The sequence below is a fragment of the Lampetra planeri genome, chromosome 10 (genome assembly GCF_965212315.1).
Source record: "Lampetra planeri chromosome 10, kcLamPlan1.2.h2, whole genome shotgun sequence".
Lineage (NCBI taxonomy): Eukaryota > Metazoa > Chordata > Hyperoartia > Petromyzontiformes > Petromyzontidae > Lampetra > Lampetra planeri.
In genome coordinates this window covers 1,176,526-1,198,861 of record NC_136116.1, presented here as the reverse complement: position 1 = coordinate 1,198,861, position 22,336 = coordinate 1,176,526, and the positions used below count along the sequence as shown (strand labels likewise).

The following is a 22,336-nucleotide window of genomic DNA, read 5'->3' as shown; positions in this document are numbered from 1 at the left end:
GCCATGGCGTGGACAGCGCGCCGGCGAGGCCCGAGCCCGGCATGTTTGCATTCCCCGCCACCCCACGCCTGGGAGCCCTTGAGCTCTGAGCATTCCTCAGATGCTTGGGTCCGATAAGGTCAGGTCGAAGGAGGCCCCCCGACAGTGTTGTTCGCGCCAACAGAAACACGTTCGAGGGCCAGCGTCGTTCAACAAGTTCCCATTCGTTTTTTGCCATAATTGTGGAAATAAATCCTTAAAACAACCGAGCACGTTTACACGAAGTGAGATCAACTATGAAAATACGACATGTTTCAAACACAGGCCGGCGTCTGTTAGGTGGGCGCTCTTGCAAGTTGCACGGGGACGCTGTGAACACACGGGCGGCACGGCGAAACGCGGGGAGACGCGGGGAGATGATCTCGCGTCCGTCCCCGCGCCGCTTGTCACCGAAGAGTCCCTAGCAGGGAGAGCAGTCATTCTGCCGTGGTGGAGTTGCTTTATAAGTCACATGTCTGGGGAGGGAGGGGGCTCTCCCCCCACCCAGTGTGTGACTCCTCACCGAGACTGTGCCCTCGAGACTTTCACGTGCCGAGTTCAAGATCAGGGACCGGTGGGTTGTCGAGTGCGTGTGTTTGACACATTCTGATTGTGCATTGTAACGTCTGCTCCAGGTGACTACACACAGCAGGTTCCTTGATCATGCAAAGCATCACTCGGGCAATAGAACCAAACATCGCAGTGCAGGACCTTCATGAGAAGGAACATTGAGATGCTCTGAGGCTTTCTGGGTAAACAAAGCTAATTATATCATACTAAAAAGCAAGGCTGTGGTATTCTTTACCTTTATTGATACAAATTATCCTGAGTGCTTTCAAAGAGAACACCTTTGTCCTTCATGAGTAGCGTGCAATGAATAACTGAAGCTGTAGCGTGTTACAGCAGTCGTACGTTTCTCTTAAACACAAGCTTGTGTGCACTGTACATGCCTGTGAGACAGGATCACCTTGTAAATAATTTAAAACATTGCACTCGTGAGTCCCAGCTTTGGAATTTGCAACCGGGATTGGCATTCGTCCAAAATGTTTAAAGTTCACGAAGGTAATTGCCTAACTCTCAAAACGAATTAACCGCCAGCCCATCAGCGCAGAAGGTTTGCTAAAAATAAAAATTTGCGAGGCAGTGCTCCTGGTGGAAAGGTTTAGTTCCATAGCGACGGACATTTGCATAACGGGTTTTGTTTTTATATATATGGAGCGTGTTGTACGGCATGTTATCCGACGTTTCGCTCCGCGTGCTGGGAGCTTTTGTCACTGCTTCAGTGCCAGGAGCTGAAAGCTCCTCTGTGCGGTGCAGCGCGGCATGCGGTGCAACCCGAACACGCGTCGCAGCACCGTGCAGCACGATTGCGCAGCACGACCGCGACAACCCGCGTAGTCGTAGTCGGGCCTAAGAGAGCCACACTTCCTTCGACTTCTGGCCACGCCAACGGTGCCACTTGTGCCAACCATTCAGGGACACACTATTTTAGCGAATGCTTTTACACGTGACTCTCAAACAGTTAGTGTGCCCGATACACAAGAGAAGTAAATAATGAAATTCGTGCACATGTACTTGAGTGTACGTCAGCCCAGGTAGCCACAGGGTCATGTTGCAACAGCCTCCTGCAGCATGTGCAGGGCAACCAGTCCACGTGGAGGGCAATCAGTCCACGTGGAGGGCAACCAGTCCACCTGGCACGCCCTGATACACTTAACAGTCTTGAGATGATGTTGTGCCGTGTGCGCCACGTGAGAATGTTTGTACGCGTTCTGGGAAATAAATTATGTGCCACTTCTTACTCAACTTGTAATTTCCCGTGAAGCAAAGGGGAGGGCCTCGCTGGCTGGTCAGCCAGGTGCTGAAAGTTGGCGAGTGTTGGGAGGATCTCCATCTGGTCCTGTGGCTCCTTGTTCTACAGCCACAGCGGCGATCCCTGCGAACACGGGGCATGGGACTCTGCAAGATGCTGCAGGCATATTTACTGCGTAGGAAAGCAAAGTATGCGGGATTGTTGGCGTCTCTTAGATCCCATTTTTTATAATGCTGAGGGGATTGAAGAGATGCCACATTTTTTTGTGTTTACTCGAACTCTTGTTGAGGATAATCTTAAGTAAAAATTCACAAGAATTATAGTTGCTGAATGTGAATGTGGCTCTTCAACATGTGTTTACATGGTGGGCAGGGTAAGCTGGAGGTGGGGGGGAGTTTTCGTGAGCTAGCGAGGGCCAACTGCTAAATTCTTACACCGCTGCCTCTCTGGTGCAATAAAACTACAAAGAAATAGTTGGTGTTCAGTATTTTCCAAAATGCATTAAAATTTAAGAAAAATCGCTGCAGTGTAATTTCATAATTTTCTTGACTTAAAGCTTTCGTGACTGCAGGAATTCATATTCTTTAGGTCTTTCGGTAAAGCCACGTAGATAGAAAAATAATAATACAAATATCACGACGTTTCGATCGCAACACAAGCAATCGTCATCAGGTGAAAAAATATAGCGGGAGAGCTGCTGAGGCAGGATGTTATAAAGGTTTGAGATGGGTGTAGCCCAAGGGTCATAAGCGAAGTGGGCGGGGCTAGATATTCAATTTGCATGTTAATGTAAGATCGGAGAGCTGGGAGGTGGCCATTGTATTGTGAGAGATTAGCATGTCAATGTAAGCAAAACGAACAACAATTTTACAGAAAATTTCAGGAGCATTGCATTCAATGAATCTGAGAATGGAACGGCAGGTATCTGTGCGCACGTTGTTGTTTACATATAAAACTTGGGGGATGCAATCGCAGGATTTACGGCAAACAACAGACACTGAGCGATGAAGGTCGGCTCCGCAGCTGGGCCTGGGTCCCTGCTAATGTGCGTGTTTGTCAGCTGACCCGAGTGCCCCCTGTACCTCGCTGTGTTGCAGGTCGTGACCCCGTGCACCCCTCCGGTTAACTACCAGTTGGTGAGTGTCTGAGCTGTGTCAGCCACACTGCGTGGGGTGGCCTTTTGAGCAGCGGGGTGGGGGGGGTTAAAAATAAATTAAGACTTCCAAGTTCATGCAACCAGCTGCTGTCATAGAGTCTATGGATTGAATAAAGCACCGTCTACCGTCTACTACCTGCATGTCAGCAAACTTAGTGGCACAGCTGCAGAGCTGCTGCTGCTGCACCGCTCGTTCTCTGGAAATATTTCACCGTAATCACGCGCCCCCCGCGGTGTGCGCCTGCGTCGCTTCGTCTCGGTGTTTAATGTTTGTCGAGTGTCGACGTGACCAATCGTCACGCGTTGCCGAGAATCCAGCGGAGCCGTGGCAGCATGTTCCACCCGACGCTCTTCTGCTCCCCCCCCCCAGCAGAACCCCCCACCAATTCACACAGGAGGCTCTTGGCGCATGACCGTCGTGTAAATTTGGAGATTTCGGCCGTCGTTGCTGAAAGCCTAATAACGAATATCGGTATATGACACTGGGAATCAATAGTGCATTATTTTGCGGCACGTGATCATTTCAAATGTTACAATGAGGGCTGCTGTTGTCATCGAAAAATGGCAGGACGTATAAATAATAATGATAACAGTAAACATTCTTAATCATTTAAAGGGCAGCATTTAAAGTATTTCAATAGTGGGTTTTGTTGGATTCCGGAGCATGAAACTGCTTTACACAGGTCGGCGAAGGTTGGTGCCACAAACATGATTGCTCCCAGGTCACAGCTGCCGCATTCAGAAACTAAAACCACACTGATGACATTTCAAACAGACTCCCATACACAAACTCTCACAGAGACCCCACACAACAGCTCGGTCTTTGTTCGCCACGCCACTGTCCATGCAGCTTGCCGTGCTGTGCAATATATATTATTGCAATATGCGCAAAATTTACCACCATAATCATCGGCAGCAGCCATTGTCTATCCACTGCTGGGTGAAGGCCTCCCCCTGCTATCACCAACCCTAATGGTCCCTGCGATGCCACATGCAATATTTAGCTGGGCTGTGGTGGCTATGCACATATTGTGAAACTTCCTCCCCGTGGGCGGCGAGCTGCCACACCCTGGCTGGCAAGGAGAAAGCAGTGCAGCAGAGCGTGGACTATTACCATCTATCCCTTCTGTATGGGATCGAGTGTTGCTGCCTCGCGTACGTGGGATTGCTCGAGGTGCTTCACTCTTTACCCACATATATGAACACTCGTTAATTGACTGAAAACATTAATATATAGAGGACTGCAGAGCTTCGGAAACTGTTGGCGTCATCTCACCGCCTGGCTGCCTTCCGATGTTTCGATTAACGATCCAGGTTCCATAACGTCCCATTGCTTCTATTAACGAAACATTTTCGATGAACGACATGGTTTACGATATCACGCGGCCACCAATTTCAGCCAATCGGAGTGCTCCTAAGTGGACTCGGCAGACCTCGGCCAATCAGCGAATCCATTTTATGAGCGTTTTGAGACCAACTGGCTGATATCTTTTAAATGTTTATGAAAAACAGCTCTCTTGAATACGGTGAGGTCTCAGAATACGCGGGGGTTAGGTTCCATGTACCCCCACGTAAGTGCGAATTCGCATAAGTTGGAGTTCGCCTATACGAGTGTAGTATACAATGTAAGTGTATATAAAGTGTACATAAATGTACATGAATGCTTAATAAAGCACAGTACTGTACAGCAAATTATTCGCTCATCATCGGTAGCATCCATGTCGGATAGCACACTACATTTTTTGGACTCGTTTCTAGCGCCGGCGATACAGTTACGTGCCGTCAAATCCATGTTCACGTGATGGCAGGGGATGATTAGACTCCTCGCTTCCTGCCCCGTGCGTGTAGCGAAAGTACGAGTCACAAGTGTAAAAATGAATCGGGGTCGGGCCGCGGGCCGTACAAGGCCCACAAAATAATTTAGTTTGGCCTTGCCAAGGCAACCGCAGGCGGGACTCGAAATTCAATCAATCTAGGAGCAAACCTGGAAATGCAGTTGCGAGTAGCAACATCATCAATACCAGCTAACATCACACGCCTCACCAAAGAGAAGCAGTTCCAGCCATCACATTAGGGGTGAGTTAATTAAATGTTTGACCAAATATAACAGGCTAATCTTTAAGTTGATCATTTTGTATGGCCCGCGAATGATGTTATAAATATCCAAATGGCCCTTGGAAGAAAAAAGGTTCCCCACCCCTGCCTTAAGCCATCCATCTTCTGAGCCTAAGGTAAAAAAATGTTATGCTCTATTTATGCATCTTTTTTCTGCGCAATTTATTTATTATTAATCCATGTTTCTATGAATATTAATGCTTTAATATGTTCTTATAACGTTTATTTATTAAATTTGCAATCTTAAATATTATAAACTTGTGTTTATAAAGTCAACTTTCTATCGTCTTGGAACAAATTAAGCGTTTAACGTGTGTCCTATTTTCGATCAAAGATAATTTTAGTTAACGATGGTTTTCGTGGAACCAATTAATATCGTTAATTAAGCAAAGAAAAAGCAAACTCTAAGCCCAGCGGTGGGCTTAGAGTATTCGGTTGTGGCTCAGATCAGACGCTCCACTTTTTGATTATGCATTAGCGCGGGTCCATCAGCGTTGATTGACAGCTTGCCATCTCCCACCGGCCCTCGAGCCGCGTATCGGCATGCGGAGATATCTCCGTGCAATCACGCGGGGACTCCAGCCTCCTCTCCCGGCTCTGAGGCTTTTCCACGTAATATTCTCTTTAAATTTCTTCCTCATTAGCGTGGAAAAGCGGGGGGGGGAGCAGGGTGTCGAGGTGTGGACGGAAATGTAACATTTCCTGATTTGCGCTGACAACTTAGCAAATTACACTTCCATTGAGTTCCATTAATGTGAATAATCACCGGCATGGAACATACAAAAAAACTCCCAGTGTGTCGCGCACGCGTGCGCAGCATAGAAATGTGCGCACCTCTGTGTTTTGTCTACGTAAAAAATTCCATGAGATGGGGTTGTTCCGCATGCAGCTGGTGCAGCGGAGGCCGCGTTAACGCTAATGCATGTCGACGTGCCCTGTGTGGGGGAGCAGCTGCTGGCATCTGGCTCGCATCTCCACCAGCTCACCCATACATCTCCTGCCCCCCCTCCCACACTGCAGCCCCATCTCCCCCGTTCCTGACCCGTACTTCTCATTCCTCGCCCATGCCCAACAACACGCTCCCTTTGCCAAATCCGCCCTCTCCCTGTCTCTCGGTGTTTTTTGTTCTCATACTTTCCCTCTCCCCCCTCCCTGTCGCCCCCCCACCCTCCCCCCCTGCCACTACCTCACAGCCCGGCGCTTCTGGCCTGCACACCGAGCATGTGAAGGCTGCCGCGGCGGTGAGTGGATTCCGCGTATTGTGTCACTGTAAGTGACACCCCCCTCCGCTCGGGGTGACGGTAAAAACATTCCATTGCCATGCGCACAAAAGCTGTTGATGTGCGAGAGTAATGTATGCCTTCCTACCAGCACGGTCGCTGTGTGTGGAATATTGAGTAACCTCTTGGATATTCGCAGATCGAAGTTGGTTTCACTGGCCGTGCCACCAATGTCACTGATTTACGAGTACGGGCAGTAGAGGCGGACGTATCGCATGTGAGGGAACCACGAAGCATATAAATCGTCTCGTTGATGTGACGGGCACAGTGAGAGATTGAGAGAGGGAGAGCAACAGGCCTGGGTGAACGTGCGGCTTTTCAAAGAAGTGTTTGGCATCGCTCCTCCACAGCAGTCGCTCGCATGCCACGCTCCACGGTGCAGCGTTCCCAGAGCACGTGCGCCACTCCGCCGCTCTTCCTTTCAGATTCCTTCTGCGTGACTCCTCTGCAATCAGCGAGCTCTGTGCTGGCTGTATGCTCTCTGCCAATACAATGAGTCCCCCTTCAAGATCGTGATTTATGTGCCGAGTGGGGCTTCAAGGGGCACGGCACATTGTGAACATATGGATATGGACAGCTCACTGCAAGGGGCCCCAATGGTGAATGTCAAGCCATGGCTGGGTTGCCAGACTTCCTCCCGCTCTCCGTTTTAACTGTTTCTCTCTCACACAACCACACGTGTACACAAACACACAGACAAGTATCTTCCACATAGGCAGCTGCTGCTAGTATGTTCTAAGGTCATCAAGGTGCACTAGGGGACCAGGGTCGCTATCACCACACCTTTGTCTACCAAGTGCTGAGGCCCCAGGTACTTGTTGAAGGCTGAGTCGATCTAGGCCAGTCCCACGACATGATAGCCATGGTAGGGAATTTAATCCAGGTAGTTTGGATTGTAGGGTAGTGCGTAAAACCACTTCACCACTGCTCCCACTACACAGAGACAAAACGCCCCCACACAATTTAACAGTAAACCCATAAATAGGTTTTTTTTAATTCACAACAATCATCTTATATCACAAGTAATATGAGAATAGGTTTCCCCTTTTTTCTGGCAACAAAACAGATGTTAAGATGTTAAAACACCAAACTGAAACCTTTTACAAGGAATCATGTCTGCATTAACCACAATACTTGTGGTCAGAATGCATTTGTTTTTTATTGAGGATGCCAAAAGACGTCTAACACCGTTTTGAGACTAGGCTCAAAAGAAAGCTGTCTCTGGTGTAGACCAATCATTTTCAAAGACAATGCATATATTATCAGAGTACGTTTTTTTTGTTCGCATTCTGACCACAAGTATTGTGGTTAATGCAGACATGATTCCTTGTAAAAGGTTTCAGTTTGGTGTTTTAACATCTTTACACCTGTTTTGTTGCCAGAAAAAAGGGGAAAACCTATTCTCATATTTTGGTACTGGCAAAGGAGGTCTCATGATCACAAATAATATTTCAATAACATTTTCACGATTAGGAAAACGCTCTGCGGGAATTTACCCAGATTCTATTTAATCGTGTGCACATGTTCAGCTCCCGGTGTGTTTCATAACAGTTCCCAGAAAAGTCTTGCCGAAATATTGTGGGGTTTTTTATGCTAAAACAAATTCCATGTTTGCAGGTTTCGTCGAGCCCCACTCCCGAAGGGTGGAGCAAAATTCCATGTAAACCTCAGCAGTAAGTGGAACTCAATCATATTTAATTCTAAGGAGAGAAAGGATAAAAAAAATGTCAAAAAATAAACCAATCCTTGAGAATGTACTGAATGAGGTTCTTGTTGTAAATTATCTGTACGCTTCATCTGTACGCGGTCTCATGACCACACTGCTGACACATCTGCTTCATGGGCTGCTAATGTCGATTGTGTGGCTTGAGAAAGACTTTGATTCGTTTTGGTTTAGATTTTTTAAAAATGAGTGTTTAATGTGGTATGGAAGATTTGTGTTATTACATTTGGTGGTAACAATCGTACAATGTCTATATCTGGCAAAATGATACGAATGTACAAAAAAAATTTAATTTTATAACATCCATTTTAGACACGTATGCAATGAAGAAGGGCCTTTACCCGAAACGTAGCCCATTGTATATTTATTCCATTGAGGGCAATGTGATTGACGATTGTGTTGAGTTTTCGTGATATATGCTTATCGACAAGTGCCTTCCGCAGTATCACAAAAAAGCATACATTTTGGACTGACATAGTGTACTTCCAAGCAGATACAATTCAAACAGTACACACCGCAGACAGCAACTGCACTGCACACACCTGCCCACGGGACGCTGCAGTCACAAAGGCGAGTGGCAGAGGACGCAGTCACTGCTGTGCATAGCATCGCCTTCTGCCCCCCCCACCCTCCCCCTCCTAACAGCCACTGGGGCGTGGAGTTGAGCATGGAGGGTGGCCGAGACCTGGAGCTCACCTACATTACGGAGCGCATCATCTCTCTGTGCGCCCCGACGGCCGGAGACTCGCACGCCTACCACCAGCAGATGCAGGACGTGGCGCGCATGCTGCACTCCAAGCACGCCAATGGCTACCTGGTGAGCCCCCCACACCCCCCCCCACATGCAGGCGTGGGTACGGGGTGAGCCCCCCACTCATATAAGCCAATCGAACGTCCTGCGCGCGTAAGCTGCGGTGCTGGCCGCCGAGTCGCTGGCGTGCATTTCTAAACTTTAATGACGTGCAGAGAATTATCAGCGGCCCATGAGATGTTGCCAAAAGCACAATGCGCCGTTTTTTTTTGGACTACTCATCATTCATGATACATTTTTCATTCCAGGTTATAAATCTTTCGGAGAGAAGATATGACATAGAGAAGTTCAATGTGCACGTAAGTGTCAACCTGCACCTCCCACTCGCACGTTTTGTTGTTTGTTAAACTTGACCTCGGTTGACCATGTAAATGGTGCTGTTATCGGGGTGGGGGGGGGCGGTTTGCGGTTTTGAGCGGAAAATGAAACAAAGGGTTTTGGCGGTGGAGCGGAGTGGCTGCGCGTGCCCCCCACCCCACGCCCGCACCTCATTGTCCTTCGGCGGCTCCAGGGAGGGGGGCAGGGTGCGCTCCAGCCCTACCGCCGCGGGGAGCTGGGCTTCCGTAGCCCGCGTCCCCGCCAGCCCCGTACTCGCTGTGGTTCTCCTCCCCTAAATTGTGTTCTGGTGCGGCGTGAGGGCAATGTGAAGTCGGCGTTGAGAAAGGACCTTTAATTTCACGGTTATGTCTGCGCGGCACGGAGCAAAACTATTCCACAGACACCAGCCACACATGGACTTTTTATTCAAGGTTGTCAGTTCTCTCTGTCGAGGGCCGTCTGTGGCTTTTCATTTTATTAAACGAAAAATGCGTGCAAAACTACTGCGTGGGTTTTCGCTGTTGCACTGTGTGGTGCTGCGATGTGTTTCCGTGTCGTGCCGAATGTTGTTTGGCGTGGATGTCCGACGTTTTACTCGACATGCTGGGAGCTTTTTCAGGAACACGAAGCTCCCAACACGAGGAGTGAAACGTTTTCCATCAGCCTGAACAACGCACGGCACAACCCGAAACCGCACCTGAGAACTACGATGAAACGCATTCTGTATACGTGCTACGTTGACGGGAGGGGGAGCGCGGCATGCAGCCGAGCCTGTGGGGCCATCTAAGCTCAAATGTAACTTTTTAAATGTACCAGGTAAGGCCCCGCTGCGCTACGCAGTTTGTTTTCAGAAGCAAGCTGGCCAAAAATGATAGGTCGGCTTATTGTACGGACATTTATAGCAGCCCAATGTTCTTGTCTCAGGTGAAGGATTTTGGGTGGCCCGACCTCCACGCCCCCCCACTGGACGTGCTGTGCAGCATCTGCAAGGCCATGGACTCCTGGCTGAACGCCGACCCGGCCCACGTCGTGGTCATCCACTGCAAGGCAAGAGAACAATCGCCCTCCAGTCACGTACACATACACTCACCGTACGGAATCCCTCCTTACATAAACATATAAAGAAATAGTAAATATCGTTTACGCTCCTTTATCCATCCACTGCTGGATGAATGCCTCCGGGTGTCATGCCCATCATTTGGGTTTCTTTGACCATACTTCACCACGCTGGTTAGTCCGGTTTGGTGAAAGAGGAGGTCCAGGACTGGTACAGATATAACTCGCCACTGATGTTATTTGAGGCCGGGAATTTAACTCGGATTCCCGTGTTCATAGCACGCTGCGTTAACCACTGCGCCACAGCTCCGCTCGGATTTATATTACATATCTAAACGCTTATAGAATAACAAATTAATGCCATTGCTAAAGGCAACTCGGCACCCCACATGTCAGTGCGTGATAACATAGCATATGAATACATCCTGAAGTGTTACGTGATGCCATTCCGCATGCTCATCTCGCCGTGTAATTGAATGAGAGAGTATTCCGCTGTACTGTACGCGCGGCGCTCCTCGAAGGCGCAGCTCGAGGGGGCCGGCGTGCGACGCGTGCCCATCGGGCGGAGCGCGCGCTGACGCTGCTCGCCTGCAGTGTCTCCTGCAGGGGAACAAGTGCCGCACGGGGGTGGTGGTGGCCTCCTACATGTACTACAACGGCATCTGCGCCAGGTTGGCGCACGGCGGGCACCCACCCACCCACTGTCCCGTCGTGGGCTCACGCGCGGACATCCTTTCCCACTTACACAAACGGCCACGCTGAGCGTGGGTGCACAGCGGACACGGTGGAGGACGCGTCTCCTCGCCTGAGGCTTTGTGTGCCACGGGCATCGTTATGCGATGGATTTTGTGCGTTAACTCTTTGCAGTGCCAGCCAGGCGCTCGACCGGTACGCGATGAAGAAGTTTTACGACGACAAAGTTGCCAAGCTGTCCCAGCCGTCCCAGAGAAGGTGTGGTGGTGTGTGGTAGTGGTGGGGGGGGAGAGCACACACACACACACACTGCCTGAAAAGTGCTCCTGCAAATCATAACAGGGTCCGCAAACACTCCCTCCATGGACTGCTGCGTGGGTGTTCACCATTGTGTTGTACAGCTCCCTGATGTGTTTTTGGGCTGCGCCACACAGTATGTTGCTCGGCGCGATGTTCTCTATGTAACACTGCACAACTGTGTGCGAGTACCATACAAAGCGTCGAGCGACATGCGACACAACCTGAAACCACATCGGAGAGCTAAATTGTCATCCACGAGCTATGCTCTCAGTATTAGCTCCCCCCGGGCCTGCTGGACACGCACGCTGGAATGCTTAAATGAGTAGATAACATGGTATTGTGAGTTAATGTAATACTGCCCCAGCGGCGGTCACAAGACGACACGCTCTTGACGGTGAGCGAGGAGGGGTGGATGCTTTCGATGGTCCCTGGCGCTCTCTAGTCTCGTGCGGGGCCCGTGGGAGACAGTGCACGCCGGGACGAGTTGCTTCTCGTTTTTCACTGAGAGCGAGTGGAGCCAAGGTATGCGTGGAGTGCATACCGTGTGTGTGGCCCCTCGCGCGCGCGTGCGTGCGTCCACCTTTGGCTGCCCTCTCAATTCCTAGGATTGAGCGAAGTTGCCTCAAGCTCGGAGAATCCACACCAAAAAAATATCTCAAAACCCGTGTGAAAATCTCCCAAATGCCATATTCAATAAAGGAATTTACAGTGAAAGCATTTTGTCCACATGAGTGGATTTTAATTTTGAAACAGCCTGCCTGCTTGTGGCATGCAGAGATGTTTTGAGGCAGTTTAATGAATGCGCAGCTTGTGAATAAAGTAAATGTTTACCCAGCGTGTCCCAGATTCCCTTGCCGTCCATGAGGGAATGTGTGCCCTCCCCGCGCAGGTACGTGTCGTACTTCAGCGAGCTGCTCTCGGGCCGAGTGAAGGTGAACAACCTGCCACTCTTCCTGCACCACATCGTCATCCACGGGCTGCCCAACTTGGAGGATGATGGCGGTAAGGCACGGGCGCCGCATGGCGACTCCGTCACCTTAAACGACCGACGCAGTGAGCGTGCGGCCCGCTTCGCTACTACAGTGCGGCCGCTCCCTGATCCTCCTCGGAAGGCTCCTCTTGAGTTGATCAATGAGGAGTGACACGCTGGATGCAGTTAGGCAGAGTGCCACTTTCGCTGACAAACACAAATCCTGGCTTCGAGTGAAAGGGGCATGCTTAAACTGCACTAACGTGGACATGGGAATTAACTAAAGCGCCAAAACTTGTGAATTAGTGAAATTAACTTGGCTCATTCTTCATTCGCCTAATTGAACACCCTGACAGCAGCACTCTGGCAATGGCGTAACCTTAGTCCACGGTTAGCGTTCATTCCTGCCTCGTGGCCGCATCGGAGTCACGTGCGTGCGCGTATCGTGCCTTGCGCTGTTGCCGGTGCTCCGGTGACTCAGAACGGCTGGCGTTGCTGCTACGCGTGCGGTGCTACCTTCGCAAGTACATTGTTCCAGTGCATTTGTTTGACCTGATGCAAGGCAATGTCTGTTTGATGCTAAAGGGAAGGAATGTGTTTTTCTGCGTGAATAGAGTTGCTCGTCCATCTACCGGCATTTGAGGGTGGAGGCGGGGGTAAGGGCGCTCGATTGTTTTAGGAGCACTTATTTTCAGAAACGATGCATCCATCAACCTCGCATTCCGGCTGGGACTGTTTCCGCATTTCACTTTGCGGATAAAGATCACGGCACTACGGAGGCGTTTATTCTTTTGTCGGATTATATATTTTAATGTGACGAATTGTATACTCAGGGGACTTACGTGTTTTCCTGCACGAAAAATGTTAATTCTCTAAAAGTGGCCTACATCTTCTTGGTTCTTTCGGTAAAGTCACGTAGAAGGGAAATAATAAAATAATAAAAATTCAACATAATAAAATACAATTCTCACCAATTGGAGATGTAGTGGCCTACATCTCCAAATGTTTGTTTTAATGATGAGGGGGGGGGGGTGCACCCAGGGGGAGGGGGGGCAGAGGGGGCGGGGGGGGCACCCTCCCTCTCTCCTCTGACCCTCACTGGGCCTGCTGTGCCAGGCCGCAGAGGCTCGGCCGTGGGACCCGGGGGTTCCTGAACAAACAGAGTATTGTGAATGCTTCCTGTTTACTCCCCAAGGCTGTCGGCCATTTCTCAAGATCTACCAGGCGGCGCAGCCGCTGCACACCTCTGCCGTCTAGTGAGTGCACGCCGCCACCGCTCCACTGCTCACCGCCACCGCTCGTTTTGTAAACATGTCACGTCACCTGTAATGCCCTCTCACCTGTCTTTCGTACATTCATAGTTTTGCCAATGACGCCTGTTGCCTCGATGCTGATTTACTTTCACCTCCGCCAGTAACATTCCGGACAACTGCAAGAAGCTTTGCATCACGATCGAGCCCGGGCTGCCTCTGAAAGGGGACATCCTGGTACGTTCTCCGCTCTCGCTTGCATCTCACACTGCACTCTGGAGTGAGGAAGGTGTTGATGACACCTTAATCCCGTGCGGAACTCCAGTGAGAGTTCGTTACTCTTTCAGGGCGTTTTTTTTATTTTTTTTGTTACATTACTTCAGTGCCTAGCACGAGCTGAATCATGGTGGAAGCCGTTTGTACCCGGAGTGTGACTCCTCCGTGAGATGCGAGCGCACGCACGGCAGCAATGTTAATGAGCGGCGTTCGTCACAGCGAGGGATCTGGCTGCTATCCTGGCGCTGCGGGCACTGGGAAGGCACATGCATTCGTGGAGATTTCATCTGGCGGGCTACAGCGCTGGGTATCCACGCGAACGATGTTGCGTTGTGATTGTACATTTTTTTCGCGTAATTTTTGTTCACGGAGAAGAGAATATAGTTGAATGACTCTAACATAAAACAAGAAACTTATTTTTTTATCGGAGAGAAATTATATCCGGTGCATGAAACGTATTAATGTTCGTGAGAAGCCAATAACTCACGTTTCTAGACCTTATCTGGTTGTTATTTGAGGCCTATCTGAGAGGGGATCAGGCTCCTGGCCGTACGCGGCCCAGCCCACAGCTCGACCCTGTGCTGCTTCTCACGACTCTGCGTGTACGAGTGTGTGTGAGTGTGTGTGTCTGAATGCCTGTGTGGGTGTGAGTGTTTGTGTGTGTCTGAATGCCTGTCTGAATGCCTGTGTGTGTGTGTGAGTGTGATTGTGCGTGTGAATGCCTGTGTGGGTGTGAGTGTGAGTGTAAATGCCTGTGTGGGTGTGAGTGTGAGTGGAAATGCCTGTGTGAGTGTGTGTTTGAGTTGGCACAGTAGGGGGCTCAGGTGGTGCTTCGGCCAGTCATCTCAGTGAGTCGACCCATGGTACCTGGGTTTGTCCTGTGACCTCCTGCCAGCGGGCGTTTGACACTTCAAATGGCCTTAAAGTGAACATAGTCTGGCACAAGCACCATGGTGATGTCACCACCACTTAGTGGTGAATGGCGGTTGTTGTTGAGTGTGAGTGTGAACACCTGAGTGTGTGTGCGTGCTTGTGTGGATATGTGAATGTGAATCTAAAAGTAGTGGAAATACAACACTTTTCATGCAGGAGGTTCCAACCAGTTAGGTATAGTGCGAGCGTGTGTGATTGTGGTCGTCTCTCGTCTCATGGTTCAGTTGTTCACACTGATAGCTACTCCAGCTCTGCGTCTCATTTTATTCTCTTGCCCTGCCTACAGGGGGATGGCTGAAAGGACTTTTTTCGGCCATGGTATTTGAACAAACAATAATAATCAGTAACTTCAAGCACTATGTCAATCCGTTGCTGGATCAATGGCTTTTACATGTGTAGTGGTGATACGCGCTGGGTGTATATGTCGTGTGCCAGCGCGTATGTACGGGTGTGTGTGTGGTGACGCGCGCTGACGGGGAGGAGCAGGCGTCAGTGCGCGGGTGGGGGTAGTGCTGCTGATTGGCTGTGTGCCGGTGACGCGCCCAGAGGGAGTGATCGGGTAGCAGCGCGGTGTGATTGGTCGGGGAGTGGAAACACGCGCTGAGCGGAACCGGATCGTAGGGATAGCGCGTGGGGATTGGGTAACTGAGGAGCGGTGCCGACGTTGAGGTCCGCATCCGCTCCGTCTCCCGGGAAGAAGGGGTATATAAGGTGATGCACAGAGGAGCAGGGGCAGAAGTGGAACCATCTAAGAATGAAGACGAAGGTGCAGAGATAGAGCCCGGAGAGGAGAGTAATGGAGAGTAGAGGAGAGTAAGGTATAAGTGTGTAGCCAGCGAGAGAGAACGGTCTACACGAGCTGAGTAATGTATAGTGTGTAGCCAGCGAGAGAGAACGGTCTACACGAGCTGAGTAATGTATAGTGTGTAGCCAGCGAGAGAGAACGGTCTACACGAGCTGAGTAATGTATAGTGTGTAGCCAGCGAGAGAGAACGGTCTACACGAGCTGAGTAATGTATAGTGTGTAGCCAGCGAGAGAGAACGGTCTACACGAGCCGAGTATGCATACGGTGTAGCCAGCGAGAGAGGAAGGTCTACACGAGCCGAGTATGCGTACGGTGTAGCCAGAGAGAGAGATGCAAAGTCTACACGAGGCGAGTGGAGAGTGTAGCAGAGGCGCAGAGTCTACACGAGGCGAGAGGGGAGTGTAGCCGAGGCGCGGAGTCTACACGAGGCACAGAGAGCCGGCAGCACAGAATCCAGAGTCAAGAGAAGCGCATTGTGAAGAAGAGAGGCCACGCGTTGTATTGTTACAAGTCAAGATTTAATAAAAGAAGTGTGTTCCCGTCAAGGAGTTTCCTGCCGTCATTTTCCAATACTTCATCTGGCGTCAGAAGTGAAACGGGCTTCCAAGTATGGAGACGAGGAAGACCCGTAGGACCCACGGGATTGACCGCGAGGAAGACCTGGACGACTCGGGGCCGCTGGTGGCGGGGGGTGAGGAAGAGGACTTGCCCACGCTGCAGGGTCCGTCGACGGCGCCGGCCGAGCGACCGGGGACAGACGCCGGGCTTCGTGAGGCGCACTCCCGACTGGCGGAGCTGCTGCTCGCCGCCGCGTCCATCTTGGCGGAGATCAGCTCGTCGGGAGGAGCGGGGACGGTGGGGGACATTTTACAAGGTCGCCCCGCAGATTCCCGCCAAAACGAATGGGGGATTCCCGCCATTGCGCCTGGGCCTACTTTTGGCGGGAACGGCGAGCGCCACGTGGTGGTGGGTTCCCAAGCGCGCGCATCGACGTCATCAGCGCGCGAGGGGGTCCGCCATCTTACGTCTGCTGCTGGAGCCGCCATCTTAGACACCGACGGACAGGCGGAGAGGAACCACGAGGCGGATGACTTCATTTTTCAGCAGCGCCTGCCCACGTTGTCAGCCTTCAAGGCGGAAGGCGGAGACTGGGGCCAATTTCAGCGAAGGTTTTTGGCGCATCAAGAGATGTCAGCGTGGTCCGATGCTACGGCGCTGCGGGCATTGCCCGCCATGCTGGACGACGATGCGCTCGCGGCCTTCAGGGCTGCACGGAAGTCGGACCGCTCCACGCTGAAGGATGCGCTGGGTTTGTTGGCCAGGGTCTACGGGCCTCCCTCTACGTGCCGCCATCAGTTCTACGCAAGACGGAAAGCGGCCACGGAGACCGCGCTGGCCTATCGCACGGCGTTGCTGGCTCTTGCTGATGCTGCGTTCCCTCGGATGGACGAGGAGGGCCAAGACGCGATGGTTTTGGAGCAGCTGCTCAAGTTGGCGCAGGACCTGGGGGTCCCTATCAACACAGCTGACGAGATTGATATTTCTTCTTTGAGAGTCGCCACGAGTATTCAAGCGCACGAGGCCCTGCAACGGAAGCAAGGCGTTGGTTGCAACGCTGCTGTCGTCGCAGCCCCGGGTTTGGTGGTCGCCGAACCCCAAGTCGTCAGCCCACGAGAGGAGGCGTTCGCCACGGGACGACCAGGGGACTGGAGGCCGGGGGCCCGGTCGCCTCTGCGATCGGGCCGAAAGTCGGAGCAACCAAGATCTACTCCGACCCTCGTCACGTGCTATAACTGCGGCCTCCGGGGCCACGTGGCGTCCGGGTGCCGCGCTCCGCGGCAGCGCGCCATGGGAGCTCGGCTGGACGACGACCGAGAGCCCAAGTCATCTCTACAATCCCCGGCAAGTCGCGGCACCTCACACGCTCGGCCTGTTTATTCGGCACACATGGGACGCCGCGTTGCGGCGGAGGAGGGCCGGTTAAGGTTCGGGGATTCGGTTCGGCGAGGGGGGTTCGGCCGGGACCAGGGAGACATTGAATGGGCGGAATTGGGGCATAGAATTGTGGCTGCTTCGGCGGGTTCGTCCGTTGTTACGGGATCTATTGATGGGGTTGAGATTAGGGTGTTAGTGGACACGGGGGCATCGGCAACTATTATATCGGACCTCATTTATAATATTCTTCCGGTCCAATGTCGTCCGCTGCTTCCAGTGGATGTGCCATTTTACGCCGCTAATGGGGGATCGTTGGGCATTATCGGTCAGGTTAGGGCGTCCATTTGTATTGGAGATATCAAATTGTCGGGACCCGTTTTCGTTTCGTCTTCTTTGGCAGTTCCGTGTCTTTTGGGCACTGACTTTTTGGCTAAAATGCCCATTAAAATTCTTATCGATCAACGATGCATTGAACTGCCATCGGGTCGCCGGATTTCATTTTTGACGGGCCCTACTGACATTCGGACGGCGTGCGCTACGATACAAGCGGTGGCGACGCAGACAGTGCAAGTGCCCCCGGGTTCACAGATGTTGATTCCCCTCCGGTTGCGGAAACCATGGGTGAGGGAGGCTTCGGGACAGAGTATGCTTTTGGGTCCTTCTAACAAGGCTGTCGGGGGTCTTGATTTATCGGTGGCTCACACTTTGGTGCGGGCTGACAGGGATCCGTTTGTGATGGTTTTGAACGCGGGGTCGCGACCAGCTGTCATTCCGCAGGGCACCGTGCTGGCTCACGCGGCGCAGGTCCCTGGGGATGATGGGTTGGTTGCGCAGGTGGGCTCGAGCCCCGCGCGGAACGTTGAGCCAAGGGAAGACCTTGAGTGGGTCCATTCGTTATGTGCCGCCTCGGACGATTTGTCGGCGGCGCAGTTGGGTGCGCTGCGCGAGTTGCTCATTGAATTCTCTGATGTATTCAGTAAACATAAGTATGACATTGGGTGCACGGATTTGTTGCACCATCACATTGAAACGGGCGATGCGGCGCCGGTCAGGCTAAATCCCTTCCGACTGAGTCCCGTGGAGAAGGAACATGTTCAGTCGGCTGTTAACGATATGCTAGAAGCCGATATTATTTCGCCCTCCTCTAGCCCGTGGGGAGCGCCTATTGTGCTGGTTAAGAAGCAGGACGGGTCCCTGCGATTCTGCGTTGATTTCCGTCGCCTGAATAAGATCTCTGTGGCTGACGCGTATCCGCTCCCCAGGATGGATGAGTCCCTCGATGCATTGTCTGGTGCGCGATATTTTTCGACTCTTGATTTGTTATCGGGGTTTTGGCAGTTGCCGCTCGACGAAGAGTCGAAACCTAAGACAGCATTTCGGACTCCAGGGGGGCTGTTCCAGTTTAACCGGTTACCCATGGGACTTCACTCCTCTCCAGCGACGTTTCAGCGACTTATGGAGCTGGTTTTGTCGGGCTTGCAGTGGGATACATGCTTGATTTATATGGACGATGTCATTGTTTTCAGTAAAACGTTTGAGGAACACCTCCGGCGATTGAGAGGGGTGTTCTTGCGAATGCGATCGGCTAAGTTGAAATTTAAACCGGCCAAATGTCACCTCCTTCGTAGGTCCGTTAGATACTTGGGTCACATTGTCGATTCTTCGGGGATCTCCACCGATCCCGCGAAGACGGATTGTGTCGGTTCGTGGCCGACACCTACGTCCGTTTCCGACGTGCGTAGTTTCATCGGGTTTGCTTCTTATTATCGGCGGTTCGTTGAGCACTTCGCCACTATTGCAAAACTCTTGCACGCTCTAATGGCGAAGGGAGTGAAGTTCAAATGGGGACCGGAGGAGGAGGCCGCGTTTCGCTCCCTCCGGGACGCCTTGGTGGGTGCCCCACCCTTGTGTTATCCCGATTTTGCCAGTCCCTTTTTGCTGGACACGGATGCTAGCAACACGGGCATTGGGGGGGTGCTATCCCAAGTCGTTGGGGGTGTCGAAAGAGTTGTCGCCTACGGTAGTAGGGTGTTGTCTCCGGCGGAGCAGCGCTACTGTGTCACCCGTCGCGAGCTGCTTGCCATTGTTTTTTTTGTGCAGCAGTTTAGGCCATATCTTTATGGTCGTCACTTTACAGTCAGAACGGACCACGCGGCGCTACAGTATTCATTGAGGGTCGCCCAGCCCTCGGGCCAGTTGTCGCGTTGGTTGGAAGTCCTCCAGGACTATCAGTTTACGACTACGTACCGTAAGGGGTTGCGACACACGAATGCCGATTGCTTGTCGCGGTTGTTGCCTTGTGATGAATGCGCGTGTTTGTCGGGATCGGCGCGCTGTAAACCGACGCTTGCGGGGGAGATGGGGGCACTGGCTGCGACAGCGGGCGCACCGATCGGGGATGATTCCACTGCCTCTCAGGGTCGGGACTCGCTGCTCTCGCTGTCGCTCAGCGAATGGGGCCGCCTCCAGATGGCGGACAGCTCGCTGCTAGCATTGCGCCGCAAGGTTGGGGGTCCCGAGGGGGACCAGGAGCGTACCGGCTCCTATGTACTTGAGCGGGGCGTGTTATTGAAATGGGACAGTTTGTCCCGGCGGAACGCACTCGTGGTGCCTTCCGCTGTGAGGGGGAGGGTTGTCTTGGCGGCACACGAACGCCTCTTGCACTTGGGAGTTAACAAGACGCTTGCCCTGCTTCAGCGTGACTATTACTGGCCGGGAATGGGAAGTGATGTGGTGCATATTCTGAAGGGGTGCGTTGAGTGCGCCAGGCGTAAACCACCGGCCGTGGCAGCTAATCCACCGCTGCAATCTATTCAGGTCTCGCGTACCAACGAGCTCGTTGCACTCGATATTTTGGGGCCCTTCCCAGTCACGCCGAGAGGGAATAAATATTTGTTAGTGGGGGTCGAATACTTTACCCGATGGCCTATGGCGTGGCCTCTCGCTAACCAGTCGGCAGCGGCTGTGACGGATGCCTTCGTCCAGGGCTATGTCCTGGACAAGGGGGCTCCCGAACGCCTGCTGACCGACCAAGGTAAAAAATTTTCGAGTAAATTGTTGCAAGAGGTGTGCGATCTGTTGGGTACCAAGAAGGTGCGTACCTCCCCGTACCACCCGCAGACTGACGGGATGGTGGAGAGACTCCACAAAACCTTGACTTCCATGCTGTGCCAGCAGGTGTGCGAGGCACATGTAGATTGGGACCTGCAGGTCCCGGGAGTCCTTGCCGCGTATAGAATGGCCCCCCATGCAGCTACGGGGTTTTCCCCATTCTATTTGATGTACGGTCGGGAAGCTGACCCGCCAATAGAAACGCAACTTGGCCTGTCCGCTCCACGAACTAATTCTAATTTGGCAGAACATATTAAGTTTAATATTCACAAGCTGACAGAGGCGAGGGAGGCCGCGCGGCTTAATTCGCGGGCTCGCCAAATTGCTAATGAACGGTTGCGGGCACGGAAGGTGTCCATGCACGAATGGAAACCAGGTGACAGGGCCTGGCTGCATTGCCCTCAGGCACCCTTGGCTACGTCGCCTAAATTGTTGAGACCGTGGAGGGGACCCGTGGAGGTCGTGCGCGTTGCACGGCCCCAGTGCGTTCAGATAAAGTGGGGAAAGCGCCGGTGGTACGTTCACCCCTCCCGACTGAAACCGTTCTCGCCTCCATATGGCCTCCCCTTGTGTCGTGATGGCCGGGCGTGTGACGTGACCGGCGACCCAGAGGGGGAAATGTCTCTGCCTGATCCACACGTATTTTCGCCTGATCTGCTCCCAGGTGTCTCGGAACTGACAGCTGCCGATCACCGGCGGCCGGATCTCCGCGGCGGGGCCGGCCCTTTCAGGCCCGTTCCGCGCCGTCTGGAGCAGCCGGAACCGCCGGACGGTCGTCAGTGTCCCGCCCCATACGATGGACCAGCCAGACGGACTCGCGCCAGGTCGTGCTACTTTGCATGACCTGCCTCGTGAGGAGTCGGGGCAGTTGGAGCGCCTCGTCACTGCGTGTAGTCGCAGGGACGTGGGGCGCGTTCGTTTCGAATTTGCTCGTATCGTGTTATTGTTGACTTTTCGGGTTCATTGTCAATCTGTACATAGTTATTCTTGTTGTTGTTGTTGTGGTGTTATGTTACGGGGCACACTCGGGGGGTTACGGGGTTTTTTTTTGTTGGTTGTCGTTTTATCGTCGCGGTTGGTTGTTGTTAGCAGCCGGGCCGGCTGCGAGCTATGTGGGAGGGGGTGATGTAGTGGTGATACGCGCTGGGTGTATATGTCGTGTGCCAGCGCGTATGTACGGGTGTGTGTGTGGTGACGCGCGCTGACGGGGAGGAGCAGGCGTCAGTGCGCGGGTGGGGGTAGTGCTGCTGATTGGCTGTGTGCCGGTGACGCGCCCAGAGGGAGTGATCGGGTAGCAGCGCGGTGTGATTGGTCGGGGAGTGGAAACACGCGCTGAGCGGAACCGGATCGTAGGGATAGCGCGTGGGGATTGGGTAACTGAGGAGCGGTGCCGACGTTGAGGTCCGCATCCGCTCCGTCTCCCGGGAAGAAGGGGTATATAAGGTGATGCACAGAGGAGCAGGGGCAGAAGTGGAACCATCTAAGAATGAAGACGAAGGTGCAGAGATAGAGCCCGGAGAGGAGAGTAATGGAGAGTAGAGGAGAGTAAGGTATAAGTGTGTAGCCAGCGAGAGAGAACGGTCTACACGAGCTGAGTAATGTATAGTGTGTAGCCAGCGAGAGAGAACGGTCTACACGAGCTGAGTAATGTATAGTGTGTAGCCAGCGAGAGAGAACGGTCTACACGAGCTGAGTAATGTATAGTGTGTAGCCAGCGAGAGAGAACGGTCTACACGAGCTGAGTAATGTATAGTGTGTAGCCAGCGAGAGAG

The 22,336-nt window shown here is 52.4% G+C and overlaps 1 protein-coding gene across 9 annotated transcripts in view; it reads left to right on the top strand.

Moving 5' to 3' along the window:
- Positions 1 to 22,336, top strand: part of LOC144720802 (tensin-3-like) — a 90,920-nt gene that overhangs the window by 46,914 nt on the left and 21,670 nt on the right. For 7 of the 9 annotated variants that reach the window (XM_078597857.1, XM_078597854.1, XM_078597855.1 and 4 more), the window contains 11 exons: positions 2,929 to 2,967; positions 6,296 to 6,343; positions 8,000 to 8,055; positions 8,751 to 8,922; positions 9,165 to 9,215; positions 10,159 to 10,281; positions 10,897 to 10,961; positions 11,158 to 11,241; positions 12,173 to 12,285; positions 13,449 to 13,509; positions 13,668 to 13,740. In XM_078597857.1, the coding sequence (XP_078453983.1) occupies positions 2,929 to 2,967; positions 6,296 to 6,343; positions 8,000 to 8,055; positions 8,751 to 8,922; positions 9,165 to 9,215; positions 10,159 to 10,281; positions 10,897 to 10,961; positions 11,158 to 11,241; positions 12,173 to 12,285; positions 13,449 to 13,509; positions 13,668 to 13,740 (885 nt within the window). The remainder of the gene's footprint in view (positions 1 to 2,928; positions 2,968 to 6,295; positions 6,344 to 7,999; positions 8,056 to 8,750; positions 8,923 to 9,164; positions 9,216 to 10,158; positions 10,282 to 10,896; positions 10,962 to 11,157; positions 11,242 to 12,172; positions 12,286 to 13,448; positions 13,510 to 13,667; positions 13,741 to 22,336) is intronic. The other 2 variants (XM_078597856.1, XM_078597862.1) reach the window with 1 other exon arrangement.